The sequence below is a fragment of the Oryza glaberrima genome, chromosome 5 (assembly GCF_000147395.1).
Source record: "Oryza glaberrima chromosome 5, OglaRS2, whole genome shotgun sequence".
NCBI classification, from domain to species: domain Eukaryota; kingdom Viridiplantae; phylum Streptophyta; class Magnoliopsida; order Poales; family Poaceae; genus Oryza; species Oryza glaberrima.
In genome coordinates this window covers 23,645,819-23,660,014 of record NC_068330.1, presented here as the reverse complement: position 1 = coordinate 23,660,014, position 14,196 = coordinate 23,645,819, and the positions used below count along the sequence as shown (strand labels likewise).

Genomic DNA, 14,196 nt, shown 5'->3' with positions numbered 1-14,196 from the left:
CAAGACGATCCAGCAGGCCTTGCAATCCGACCAATGGCTTCATGATTTGGACCTGCCGTCAAATGCAGGATGGACGACAGATTTAATTGACCAACTTGTCACAATCTGGACCGCCACTCAGACGCTACAACTAGAAGAGCAAGAGGATGACAAAATAACATGGAAGCTTACCAGCCATGGCGAATACACGGCAACATCGGCCTACAATGCGCAACTCCTCGGCACTACAGCCACCAACTTTAATAACCTAATTTGGAAGACCTGGGCACCACGAAAATGCAAAACCTTCGCATGGCTAATCATCCAAAACAGAGTATGGACCTCCGACAGACTAGCAACCAGAGGATGGCCAAACGGTTCCATATGTCCCTTATGTCGTCGATCTCAAGAAACTGCCCTTCACCTCCTCGCGGGATGTAGATACACAAAGAAAATCTGGGAGGCAATTGCGGAATGGACGGCGTGTGAAGGGTTGAAACCATGTCGGTGGCAGCAAACCTCCACGGTGTTAGAATGGTGGGAAGCTACCTCAAACATCCAAGAGGCACCCAAGAAGGCTCTTCGCACTCTGATCCTGCTAGTCGCATGGGAGATCTGGACTGAGAGAAACCGCAGAACCTTTCAGCAAAAAGAGCTATCGACCACCTCCCTTCTGGCTAAAATCAAGGAAGAGGCCAAAACTTGGGCCTTAGCGGGCGCGAAAAATCTTCATAATTGGCTTTCTTTTAGTTAGCTCGGACCAAAGGTCTTGAGCTCGCTTTCGCCTTTGTACAGTTTTACTCCTTCTCTATTCAATGAAATTGGCAGCTTGCCTTTTCTTAAAAAAAAAAAAAAACGCACAAACTTTCTCCAGGTCAGTACGTAAGCCACTTGATCCATCCAATCAATCTCCAGTAGTATTGTACTAATCTCTCACACTATTACAGGCTTACAGCACGGTCCTGAAACTCCGAAATTCGCCGAAAATTCTGGACCTCAAGCTCACGACTCTCAAGTACTCCGAATTATCTCATCCTTCTTCTCCCTCCTCCCGTCCGCGCCGCGACGATGCGAGCGCAACCACGTTTGACTCAGCCGACGGCGACCGGCCGCGTAGTACGCGTGTCATCGTCGAGCTCGAGCCCATCCATCCACGTGTTCCTCCTCCTTCCTCGCGGCGACGCCGACGACGGCTATAAATAACCCGCGCCCCCATCCCGACCACCGCTCCTCCGCCTCCGCCTCTCATATTTTTCCCATTTTTCACCTGCCTTAATTCGCCCTCCTCCCATAACCGTAGTAGTAATCGTACTCCTCCTCCATTCTCGCCGGAATCCAGAGCGAAGCTGTAGGAAATTGTTGGGAGGAGGAGCAATGCCTTACTGCGAGGTGGACAGGTACCAGAACGGCGACGAGTGGGACGGCGTCCGCCTCTTCTACCGCCGCTTCGGCCGCGGCGCCACCAAGGTGCTCCTCGTCATCGGTATGTCCGTACGCCGTCGATGAACCCATCGCCTTTGCCGGCGATCGAAAATTTTCTGCGTTTTTTTTTTGCCGTTTTGTTTTCTTGGTTCTGATTTGAGAAATGGTGGGTGTGGTTGGGGGCGTGAAGGATTGGCGGGGACGCACGACTCGTGGGGCCCGCAGATCAAGGGGCTGACCGGGTCGCTGGAGCCGGCCGCCGACGACGAGGAGTCCGGCGACGCCGCGGCGGCGGAGGGGGACGACGGCGATGGCATCGAGGTCTGCTGCTTCGACAACCGCGGCGTCGGCCGGAGCTCCGTGCTCCCGCACAAATCCTACTACTCGTGAGTTTCTCTACTTCCTCCTCTCATCGTCGTCTTCTAGATCCAAATCTCCACCTTGTCTCATGATCGAGGAGGCAAAATCGTTCGTCGTGAGGTGTAGAAGCATCGCGCCCAATCTTGAGAGAGATCTGGAGGAGGGTAAAGATTGGCGTCTCATGTAGCTTTCGACGAGAATAAATCCACGTTCTACTCGATTCCAGCCGCGATTGCTTTCCACGAGAAAATATGTGACGGAGAGGAAAAGGACGGAGATATAATTTTCGTCGAACGCACGACGCGGCTGTGCGGGAAAAGTCAGACGAGTGGCGGCAATGGCGGTGTACTGGTGTTAGTTACTGTCTGACCATGTGAATGTTTCCATTGTCTTGACAGGACGGTGATCATGGCGAGGGACGCTCTGGCCTTGATGGACCATCTGGGGTGGAAGAAAGCTCATGTATTCGGCCATTCCATGGGTGAGTTCATGAGTCTCCATCTCTGCGACGCTGAATGATGATCATCAGAATTTTGGCGGATTGACTTCTTTTGAGGGGAATTGTGTAGTAAGTAGGAGTTTCTGTAAGCATTGCCATTGATGTTGGGTGGTCTTTGCAACACAGGCGCGATGATATCCTGCAAACTGGCAGCCATGGCGCCGCACAGGATTTGCTCGTTGGCGTTGCTTAATGTTACTGGAGGTGGCTTCCAGTGCTTCCCGAAGGTACCGGAATGGAGAATTCTGCTTGTTTATACCTGGAACTTTGCAGACCTTGCAGGACTGTCGACTCTAATTTCCTCTGTAGTTCTCATCAATGAAGCTTGTCTGCATTTGCAGTTAGATGGGCAGATGCTCTCGCTTGCATTCCGTTTCTTAAGGGCAAGAACTCCAGAAGAAAGAGCTCTGGTAGATTTAGAAACCCATTATACAAAGGTGAAAATGCATCCATTTGTCATATGCCAATTGATGTAATTTTTTTCCCTTGACATTTTGAGTGTTAACATCCAATGCACCATGCTGCGATGCAGGAATATCTTGATGAGAAAGTTGGATCATGCACGAGGAGAACAATCCTCTATCAAGTGAGTTTAAAAGTGTTTGTTGTTGATGGTGTATCACCTAGATTTAAATCTTCATCATAACTTATGTAGCACCAAAGTCCAAAATTGTGGGAGGAGGAGCTTCCCAGGATTTAATTTTGGGAGGTGGTGAGTACTAAGGAGAACAGTATGTTGTTCAGCTGGCAGGAGCTGCAAGGAGCAAGCCGCTGGCCAGGGTTTGATCCTTGGTACTCATTACCTCCCGACATTAAATTCTGGGCAGGATTAAGTCCAAAATTGATTTGGACAAAATTAGTTGCGTGTACACATAGAATGATTCCTCTATGTCTGTTCTTTTGAACTGTATAAACTGTAAAGTATTACAGTCACAAGATCACAGCATTACAACTAGGCCTTTGTACCGGAAAAAAAAACAAAGCTTTACTTATTTCATTGATGTACCAAATTTCAATTATTCTGTACTATGTATTTTCAGGAATATGTGAAGGGCATATCATCGACAGGGATGCAGTCTAACTGTGGGTTTGAAGGTCAAGTTAATGCATGCTGGACTCACAATATGACAACTAAAGAACTAGATACAATTCGGTCTGCCGGTTTTCTAGTTTCAGTTATTCATGGGAGGTTAGTGGCGACTTGAGAAAAGCACACATCCCTTCCCCACAGTTCGCAAGCACACTGTGTGTTTGTTTCTCATCACTTGGTTTAAAAATGATGCAGGTCTGACATTATTGCGCAATTATGTCATGCGAGACGACTTGCAGAAAGGCTTATTCCTGTTGCTAGAATGGTTGAACTTCATGGTGCGCATCTAGTAAGCCATGAAAGACCAGAGGAGGTAAGCATGGACTTTGACAAAATGCTATATTGTTAGGCAGCTGAAATTATGCTGGAATGCTGAAAATATTCCTAAATAGCTGACCAAGCGAGGCAATATTAGAAATCATGGTTCCCTGCAAGCATCAAACTCTAACATAGATGCACTAATGGGCATGTAACTTTTGAGCCCAAACTTGGAAGAATGCTTTTGCTTATACCAGTTAGAACGTTACTAGATGCTTGTGCTGTTGCAACTTGCACAAATTCTTCCAAAGTTGCCAAACCGAACTAAAGGCAGGCCGTTCTCTGAAAGCATCATTCACCACCTAAACTGTACAAGGGAAGATGCTACTTTTGAAGAAAATTGTTTGGCCAACTCTGAAACTGCTTTTTAGGCACCAATGAAATGGTTATCCCAAACCTGAGATGGAATCATAAACATGTAACTTACAGAGTTATTTTAAGGCTTATACCTTCTCCAAATCGCTGTTCTTTTCTCTCATTATTTCATCACGCTTACAGAGTTGCAGGAAATTGTAAGTTGACTCATCTGAGTATTTCTCTATTGCAGGTCAACAATGCACTAATGGAATTAATAAAAGCCACAAAATCTATGATGAAACCTGAGGAATGGTCATCCCAGCCAGAGAATTCATCAGGTGAGCTTAGAAAGGCCAAACACCCCCGAAATCTCTTTCGAAGGCTATGTTCCAAGGCACACTTCTTATGCTACGTCTTTATCAGAAACCGGGGCTCTTATTTCTGCAAGACCTGTTTCCGTCACAATACGAACAGATGATGGGGGAAATGCCGCAATAGCAGTCTATAACTTACTTGCCAAGCTGCAACTAAGCTTTCTTTATGTCATAGGAGTGATACTGATGGGGTTTGAGCATATGAGGAACATTGTAAAAGTAATGAAGCCAGTAAGGGTCGCAGCAATCGAATCATAAGGTAGGTTTCAAGAACTACATCAAAATACCATCCAGAGTGTTTCTGAAATTGTAGCAAACACTTAACCGAGCTATGTTGCTTTAATCTGCAGAAACAAAACTCATGTAAATTACTCTCAGAGCCGTCGAGGAGACCTGGTATTTTCATGTCTCCTCAGTACTGTGGAGATGATGGTTTTAGAATAGCATCTCCGAAGACTTCCTGAGAAAACTTCTGCTCTAAGCAGAATAAGTGAACAATACGGAAGAAATTGATGAGGTATTTGGTGCGCGCCTTGGACAGAAGCGTCCCAGGGCAGAAATGCACAAACTGATGTACCCGTATGAGTGTAAATGTTGTTACCGTATCACGGCCTTATGCTGTCGCCATTCTTTTGTATCAGCATGAAATGTGATTATTCCCATCAATAATAAACCTGGTTCCCTGCATGATATATGTATGTAATTATAAGTAACAGTAATATGTGTAAACGCCCACTGAACGACACAAAAAGCTATAAAAGAGTGCATAAATCGTATCATAATTAACTGGTCTAACAAAACAAGAACAGTAACCTTTTCATTCATTGCCAATTCACCCGATCGGTCTGGCAAACAATCTGTATATGAAAAGGTTTGGACTAACTTGTTCCTGATCCCTCTTTGGAACACAAGGATTGGTGGATCTCCTTGTCTATGATTAAGCCCAAAGAGCCTAAAGTTACCAAATCTTCACAATGTGCAACGTATGGCTGGAGAGAAACATCTTCCAGGTTACATAAAAGCATGTCGGCGAATCAGGTGGCTTTTATCTGATTTTCGAAAGGATGGACCAGCAAAAATTCATTTTTGAACCTCCCTAAGCTGTAATCTGAATTTTTTTTGTACTTCTGATTATCTTCTTAACTTCAAAGGACTACGGGCCTGTTTGGTTTGGGGACTAAAGTTACCATGCCTAAAGTAAGCCGCACTTGTGGCGGAGAAAAAAAAAAGACACAGCGAACTTGCAGAAACATGCCTATCAAGTTAGGGCAAGCCTATGGTTAGTAGAAAAGCAAATACCAACCTAAGTACTTGTTGCATGTCTAAGCTTAGGTTTGGCAAAACGTGGCCAAGAACCAAACAGACCCTACGTCGTGTAAAAGCTCTGCTATGGGCCCTCGGCAGAGCTTTTGCCGCCTTACCGTTTCAAAAAACCAAAAACAAGATAAAACTAGAACAGGAACTTCGCAAATTTGTAAACTCGATGCAAAATCCATGTTCATTAGTTAGCAATATTGTGACGCCAAGGTTGTCAACCGGAATCTCAAGGCAAATTTCTACGAAAAGCCCCTCATCACCATCCAGACCACATGTACCCAATCGGACGGCTCGTACTTTTCAATCGCTACACGAACTGATCTGACCAGGATAATAAAAACAGTCCCTTTATTATTTCTATGCCATTTAAATGATTATGAAAAAATTAAAAAAATCAACGAGATAGATTAATATATGATAAATAACTTTACAACATCAAATTTAACTTCTACAAGTTACAACGAAAAAAATAAATTTAACTATGAATATATATATATATATTAACTGGCCATAGTTTAATTTGTTTTTTTATTACAACTTGTAGAAATTGAATTTTAACTTGTATGTTGATGGAGTGATCTATCACATATTAATCCATCTTGTTAAATTTATTATCATTCTTTTTATAATAATTTAAATGTTGCAAACATCGAGGGATTAGAATTCACTCTCCATATAGTAGTATAAAGGGTTTATACTCTAAACGTACCTCTAAAATCTCAACTGTTCCCAATCTGAACCGCGCGTATCCGATCGGACGGTGTAGGTGACCTCGCCGCCGCTGCCGCTTCGCCGGCCTGCCGGGGTTTGCCGCCGCCGCCGTGTCTCACTCTCACGTAAAATGTGGCCTCTCCAGGAATTTCTAGTTCAATTTTTCAACTCGAAAAACTGCTGCCGGATTCTATATAATTATCTCATGACCTGAAGTACGCAAATATTAGGAAATGACAAAATATCAAATAATTAGAAGGGGTAAGGATTTAATCTCAGGTTGTCTAGCCCACCATCTTATAAAACTAGCCGGAATACCTCTGGACGTTTCTCCTCCATGGCATGAAGTCTGAACTCTGAAGTTGCAAATTGTCCCAAATTTGAATGTGGAAAGGCTGTTCCAGGTGACGTGTGTCACAGATTAAGAGGACATCATTAACTTCCACACTCGAGTGGATTAATCGAAGCCAATAATAATGGATTCATCATTAAAATCGATCCTCATCCACAGCGCCTCGCTGCTCTTCCAACAAGAAGTTCAGAACACACTCTGACATGGCTCAGTAATTCTTTACTGTTCGCTCAAATTGCTACATATTATACAGATTGCAGATCAAAGTAAGAAACGCTGCAGAAACAAACTGAAAGTTTCCGGCGAAAGCACGGGAGACTAACCTGGACAAAACAATCGATCATGGCAAACACGCACGGTTAATTTCTCCCGGCTTCGACGACGAGGAGACATCTGAAAACGAAGCTGAGACGGAGGCAAGCGTACACCACCAATGGAGGAAGAAGAGGGGGGCAGACTGGAGACGACGATGGGTGGCCGTGCGTGCAGAGCGAGGCAAAGCGAAGAAGAGTACAAAGATTCGCACTTCGCGGCAAAATATTCCTACCGCGCGAGCGAATATTCCTCCGAGCGATGCTGGATATGCCCTATACGTTTCCCTTTCACGAAGGCGTCAAATCGTTCGACCACGTGATCCACTGGACTCTCTCTCCATCCAAGGCCCAATTTACCGCCTACAAAGGCCCATATTTGAATGGGCCCTAAATTTTGATCGGCCTTAGGTGGGCCTCGCTTATGAGAGCTTCGAGAGGGCCCACGTGTCCACTCTCTCTCTCTCTCTCTCTCTCTACAGCGACGACGGCGGCGGCGGCGAGGTGAGAGGAAGGAGAAGGGGATCGAGGAGGAGGCAAGCGCAGCCACCATGGGAGTGATGGAGAAGCTCAAGATCTTCGCGGTGAAGGAACCCGTCGTCACTGCCTCCTGCCTCATCGCCGGATTCGGTGCGCTTCCCTTTCTCTCTCGATCCCGCCGTGACCGAAACCCTAGTGGTAGCCTGGTCGTGATTCGTCGCCCCCCATTGAGGACGCTGGTGTTGCCTTCCACTGGGCGCCTCTGTTTAGCTCGAATTCGGCGACCAAGGATTGATTCTAGGACTCTCTGGGGCTGGGCTGGGGTGGATGGGTTCAGAACAACCTCGATGTGCTTTTTTCGCTTGCTAATTTTCTGTTGGATCTAGGGTTCTCAGATCGCTTCAGAGGTGTGCTTCTTTGCAAGCCAGTAGCTCTGCTTGTTCCCCATGCTGCGTGGCTCAAGATCTCAAGTAGTCTCATAGTTCATACTCCATAAGCTATACTTTTCTTTTTTGTGTGTAAAGATAAGATCCAGTTGTTCCTTCCCAGCCAAACAGTCTGGTCTGTTGAATGCCACAAGTGTTAAGCAGTGTGTTTTGTTCAGACAATTTCATTCTTTAGCTAAGCTAAATGGAGTTGGCCTGTGTAAGAACCAAGATGCACCTTGTCGATTTGGATTTAAAAAAAGGATATTCTATCAGCTGCATTTTTTCTTCACTAGTATTTACTAGTAATATATCTCTACGTTGTAACGGGCCAAGCCGTATAAGTAGGGATGGGTTATAACGAGATTAGGGATAAAACATTGGATCCGGTGGTTACCTATGTACGCTACTCGTGCAAGCGGTGTGTGCAGTGGGAGGAGGGGGCAGATTGGCAGAAGGACTTAGGAGGACGACTCTGCTTTTGAGGTAGTAGAGAAATAGGTTGGTAATAATGACTGATAAAGGTCCTCTGAATCTCGTGCTGAAATGTAGTATCCCTGGGGTTCCCTGGTAACTCTGAATTGGTGTCGAAATGCTTGCTTATTGTTTGCATTATGCTGCCAGCGGTGAAACTTGAAACGGTGCTGAAAAGGTTGAGGGTCTTCCTTTGTCTGAACTAACTAAATGCTCTTCCTAAATACCAGCGCTGGATGCCTTCTATTAACCACTGGCTTGCAGAAAATGGTTGATGCATAAGAATACATTGAGGCCACATGAACAATGAGTTGCTTTGTGGCTTGCGAAAGTGAACTAGCTAGACTCCATGTGGTTTTGTTCTATTTGAAAATAACAAGGATTAGCAATTTGTAAGTTTAATACTTTACCCGATGTATGAGCACACTAATTTTCTTTAGGAAACCCTGATTGTGCAAAGTATCGTTCAGAATTTCAGAAACATGTCTGGAGCTTTCCCGTATAATAGTAAAATTTTAATATTATGAAAGCGCTCTTAATGTAAAATCTAAGTATATAATTTGACGTAGCCAATTTAGATAGTTCTACATGTATTTGGTGATCAAGCTTTAGGGATGTTGAAAATGGAAGTAGTAATCAGTCGATTTCCTGAAATTACCTTTAAGGCTTCAAGTTTTTGTCTAGTTTTGTTTTTTGAGAAATTTTTTTGATTAGCTCTTAGTATCTTTCTGCTTGTATTTACCAGAATTTCTGCCTTTGGTTAGCTGGTTTGTACTTTGTATCGTGCCTTCATTGAAGTTCCTCAGTAGCGCATAGTTATCCCTATGTATTAGGTCTTCTCTGATTTGCTTCCTTTAGCGAGATTGCAAAATTCTTCCCTGAGACTTTTCTCAGTACTCTTCATGCTAGAAATGAGTGTGTAGAACATCCGTTTTGTTGCATTAACCAGACTGTTTTAATGTTAGTTAAACATTTGAACAAGAAACTAGAGCAAATTTGATTCCTGAGATTTTCTGGTATGATTGGATTGGTCTATGGAATTATTGCTCATCAGAAGAGCACTCTGCATGCTTCTATCAAATAGGTTCAGCTGATCTTATTATCTGCAATTTCAGGTCTTTTTCTTCCAGCAGTTGTCAGACCAATGTTGGATTCTTGGGAGACAGCAAAACAAGTTCCTCCACCTGCGCTGAATGATGTATGTGATTCCTCTCTGTTTTTTAGTACACCAGAATGATCTGCAATCATATCTTAGTTTAGGACCACATCATTTATCATGTCCTTATTTTGTCATGTTCATAATTCAGTCTTATGAAATTTATGAAGTTAACTTATTCTTTGGGCGCTGTTATTATTTCAAGTAGGCTGTAAAATTCCAGGATTGAGCACCCTGAATATTTAATTGGCAACTTAGACTGAATTACACAGGACCTTTAAAAGATTGTGCCATGTTACCGATTCCTTTGTTGACGACTTTGCCATGCTTCACCTTGTTATCTCCGAATTTCACATTATTGAAGTACGGAATATCAACCCCGCTCCATTGAGAACACCAGTATTTAATTCCTTCTATTTTTGGTACTTCTGCAGGTTGTTGCAGGCGTCACCGGCAAGAAAAAGGAGTGACTTGGCATCTTTTCCACTTGTTGATGTTGTCGCAACGATTTCTCTTGCTTGTTTTTGACTCCGGATGGGAAGCCTCTCCCAGCCCAGATGATTAGGATCATCCATTCATATATCCAGCACAGTGTGAAAACAGTACTACATGTGATCGGCAAAATAATCGTGTTGTACCTGAACTTACTTTCAACATAATGAAATTAATGCTGCAATTTTCAGCTTTGAGCTTGCAAGCAAAGCGTGTGGATTGATTGGTAGCCTTAACCTATATCGTAAAATTGCTGGTGCCGATTGGTTCTGTGAAGATTTAACACCAGCAGATTAGTTGTGGCAAACACTCTCGTGTGCAGCACTATCGTCAATTCGTCAGTGGCCACGCTTGCTTGATCAAGCTGTGAAGTCAGTACTGGCTTGGAAGCAAAACCTTGGAGCATCAGGGAAGAAACCGTTGTGCCAGACTCTTTTGATGACGTGCGGAGCATCGTCGTTCTCGCGAGGTATAAGAGCCAGCGAGACGCCGGCCTGGCTTGTATACGGTGGTTGATCAGAGCTCCGGCCAATGTCCGGCGACCAGATGGGCTCAGAACCACCGCGTGTCGCCACCGGCGTTGCGCCCAAGACGGCGGCTCGCATTGGCAGCTTCAGCCGCCTCTTGTCCGGGCTCGACGCCGGCGGCGTGCTCAGGGACGTCGAGCCGGAGAAGATGAAGGACGAGATCCGGCGGTGGGCCAAGTCCGTCGTGTCGCTGGTGCGGCAGCTCAGCTTCGGCGCGCCGCCGCCGCCGGAGAATCATCGCAGCAGCAACTCGATAGTTCACACCAGCTAGCTGAAGTAGCTTACTCTTGTTTTCTTATTTGAATTTAACACATTTTTTATTGTAGATGAAAGATCATTTCATCTACGATAGATGCATGTAGTTCTCAATTCCCCTGGTTTCTGGCGATGGAAGAAATATTGCAAATCTGTTAGCATGCTTCCCTAACTACTACTTTTTTTTTCAAAAAAAACCTATAACTTAATTAATCATGTGTTAATTTTAAAAATTCTTCCCGAACTACTACTACCTTTTTTTCATTCTGTAACTTAATTATTCATGTGTTAATTTAAAAATTCTATAACTTAGTTAATCATACGTTAATAAGCCACTTTATTATTCGTGCCGAAGAGGAAAAATTTTGAACTTCCTTGTTCGATCACATCCTTAGTGCAACGACGACTGCTTATGGAAATATACAAGTTTGTCGTGATGCAAAGTTCGATCACGATAGCGCGACGCAATATACAAGTTTGAATACGTTAAAAAAAAACATGAGAATTTGTTATAGTGTACAATATTCCTAGTGGTTTAATTTATTATGTTTCTTTCTAATATTAATTTATTATTGTATCATCACGCACGGGTTGATATAATTAGGGGGAAACTTATATTGTTATTGGAAAATGCTCTAGATCTACTCATATATAGAGGGTTCGAGTTAAACACAGGGTTAAACTGAAATGTAGAGAGGGTTTTTACCCTTTTTTTTAACAGAAAACCTAGACAACGGTATCCCGTTGGAATGGAATACCCTTCCAACAGTCCTAATACTTGTTGTGGTAACAGCTGCATGGTACCCGATACCTGTGATACATGTTACCCGGTATCGTGATACCTAGGACCTGATACCTGTGATACTCGTGCAAGAGAATCCTATCTTACTATAAAGTTATCCTCCACTAACTCCTTAAGCTTAACATGCAAAGATGCCACATCATCATCCACTAACAATCATCACATTTAAACATCATGCAAACATGCTATATCTTTATAGTTTTTATAATTTAAGAGTTTTTCAAATACAAACATATTAAATTATCATCCAACATAATTCGCATAATGTTTCAATGTATATCTTTATTATGTTTCATGATATCCTATATACTTATATAGTTCATCCTCACTTAGTGCTTAAATGATTAATCTATGGTCCAAATTATCTTTCTCCTTTTTCCCTCTAATTAAGTCATATCACATCAATTGTTTTTAGTCTTTAGATGATTAATCTACGGTCCAAACTATCTCCCTACTTTTCTTCTTCCATAAAATCATACCACCTTACTTTTTACGTTTGAATCACCATTCTACACACTATTTAAATTTAAATTATCATAAACCATATTAATTTACTTAATCTGATGTTATCTAGCTATTTTACGCATTTTTTATTGTTATCATACTAAATTCCCGCAGCAATGCGCGGGGTTTTACCTAGTAGTTAATATGTCTATTGTAACATCCTGAAAATTCCCAGTAATAAAAATCACTAAAATCTTGAACTTTTTAAAACTTTTGCATCATGTTGGTTGATTGCTATTGCTTGCCAAACCGTAAATGATCACAAAGAAAGTAAAGAAAAGATCTAAAATTTAAGCAATAGATATAATTTACGAGAATATGTTATTTGTTACTAACCCTGCAAATATTAGTGCACAAGAAAGCAAGCCAAATCAAGCATAAGTCAAATATTAATTTCTATTATAAATCACAGATCAAATATTAAATATTTGAACCATGCTGATGGCTTGATGCCATGATTAGCTAAAAGAAAAAGTAAAATCAAATCTAATTCATTTGAATCCAATCTCACATGAAATATAAGAACACATGAAATGATGATCACCACTATAATGATCGTGTCTATAAATAAGTAATTCACCAGGATATATAGATTGATACTTAGAACATTTCGCCGAGTTCCTCGTGACATGAAAATCACTCATATAAAATAATGGTCATATAAATAAATTAAGCTTTATAAGAATATGTGAGTGTTTAATTAAACAATTAGATTAGTATTGTGCCGAGTCTCAATTTACTATTTATAGAATAAATAGATTAAACCCCTCCATACAAAATAAATTAACATCTAAATAAGTTGAGCTAATGTGCTACTATGTTAATGATGGTCTCATTAGGAAATTATAGAATCTTTAATAAGTCGTAAATATTGGACAATATTAATTTTGGACAAATTCACACTTGGATACATAATAGGAGCACTCAAATGCACTAGTGAAAATACAAATTTAATTTGCAACTTTTCTCAATTTATAAATCAATCAAAGCCCTAAACGTAGGAAAATAGGAAAAATTAGAAAAAAATATATAATATAAATAAAATATGAGTAATATTAATCTAGGGTGAATTCATTAGTGGAGATAACACAAATATTGACTAAAATGCATATATGCAAAAATTAGGAATTGTGGAATCAAATTTATATGGGAAATACACTAAAATCTGGATAAATAGGAAAAGTCACTGTTCATTGCCTCCTAAGTGTTCGATCACGTCCCCTAGCCCTAGACGCCCGTCTGTCGCGTCGCCGCTGTCGCGCCGTCGCCGTCGGCCGTCCCGTCACCGCTCGCCTGTCGCCATCGCCCCGCTCCGCCGCTGCCGCCGCGCGCCGTCACGCCGCCTCGCGCCCTGTGCCCGCGCGCGCCGCTCGCCCGTCCCCTCGCCGAGCCGCGCCGAGCCCCTGCCGCGCCGCTCGCCGTCCCATTGCCACAGCCGCGTGCCCGCCGCCTCGCGCCCCGCGCCGCTGCCACGCCGCGTCGCCGTCGCGTCACCCGTCGCCCCGCGTCGCGCCCTGTGCCGCGCCGCCGACGCTCCACCCCTTCCCCCCCTCCTTCTCTCCCCTTTCCCCCTCTCTCCCCTATAAAAAAACCCCGGCCCCTTCCCCCTCCTCCACCCCACACCACTCCTCCATTCCCCTCCCTCTCCACCCCGCCGCCGTCGTCGTGCCGCCGCGCCGCCGCCTTCGGAGCCGCCGCGCCGCCGCCGCGAAGTCGCCGCGCCGCCACCGCGAAGCCGCCGCGCCGCCGCGCCGTGCCGCGACTGCGCCGCCGTCGCCGTCGTCGCCGCCACCGCCGCCGCCGGTGAGCCGTCTTTCCCCCCCCCCCCCCCTCCACCTCGCGCCCACCACCGTCACCGCCCGAGGGAGAGGTCGAGGGAGAGAAAGAAGAAGGAAGGAGGAGAGAAACCGGAAGGGAGAAAGAGAGAAAGAAAAAAGAAAGAAAGAAAAGAGAGAGAGAAAGAAAAAGAAAAGAAAAGAAAGGAAGGAAAAAAGAAGAAGAGAGGGAGAAAAAGAAAAGGGAAATAAATAGGAAATTAGAGGGAGATTAGG

The 14,196-nt window shown here is 43.6% G+C and overlaps 1 protein-coding gene and 1 long non-coding RNA gene across 3 annotated transcripts; one reads left to right on the top strand and one right to left on the bottom strand.

The window, feature by feature from the left end:
• The first annotated feature begins 985 nt into the window (after nucleotides 1–985).
• Nucleotides 986–4,598, top strand: LOC127774077 (uncharacterized). 2 transcript variants are annotated; one of them, XM_052300349.1, is made up of 10 exons: nucleotides 986–1,462; nucleotides 1,592–1,787; nucleotides 2,160–2,242; nucleotides 2,387–2,487; nucleotides 2,602–2,697; nucleotides 2,793–2,846; nucleotides 3,301–3,449; nucleotides 3,546–3,663; nucleotides 4,216–4,303; nucleotides 4,515–4,598. In XM_052300349.1, the coding sequence occupies exons 1-10, from the start codon at nucleotides 1,354–1,356 to the stop codon at nucleotides 4,595–4,597; spliced, it is 1,077 nt and encodes a 358-aa protein (XP_052156309.1). In that variant the 5' UTR covers nucleotides 986–1,353; the 3' UTR covers nucleotide 4,598. The 2 variants fall into 2 exon arrangements, with proteins under 2 accessions (XP_052156309.1, XP_052156308.1); XM_052300348.1 differs by having other exon boundaries at nucleotides 990–1,462; nucleotides 4,389–4,598.
• Nucleotides 4,599–6,370: 1,772 nt separating this feature from the next.
• On the bottom strand, nucleotides 6,371–7,209 carry LOC127774881 (uncharacterized). The gene is made up of 3 exons (XR_008017827.1): nucleotides 7,043–7,209; nucleotides 6,686–6,957; nucleotides 6,371–6,577 (listed from the first exon to the last, which is right to left on the bottom strand). It is a non-coding gene; the product is annotated as an uncharacterized LOC127774881 (long non-coding RNA).
• Between the last annotated feature and the right edge of the window lie 6,987 nt (nucleotides 7,210–14,196).

Coding starts and splice junctions, on each gene's coding strand:
- LOC127774077 (XM_052300348.1), top strand. CDS start 1,354: ATGCCTTACTGCGAGGTGGACAGGTACCAGAACGGCGACGAGTGGGAC. Junction 1,788..2,159: donor CCGCACAAATCCTACTACTC/GTGAGTTTCTCT, acceptor TTGTCTTGACAG/GACGGTGATCATGGCGAGGG. Junction 3,664..4,215: donor GCCATGAAAGACCAGAGGAG/GTAAGCATGGAC, acceptor TCTCTATTGCAG/GTCAACAATGCACTAATGGA.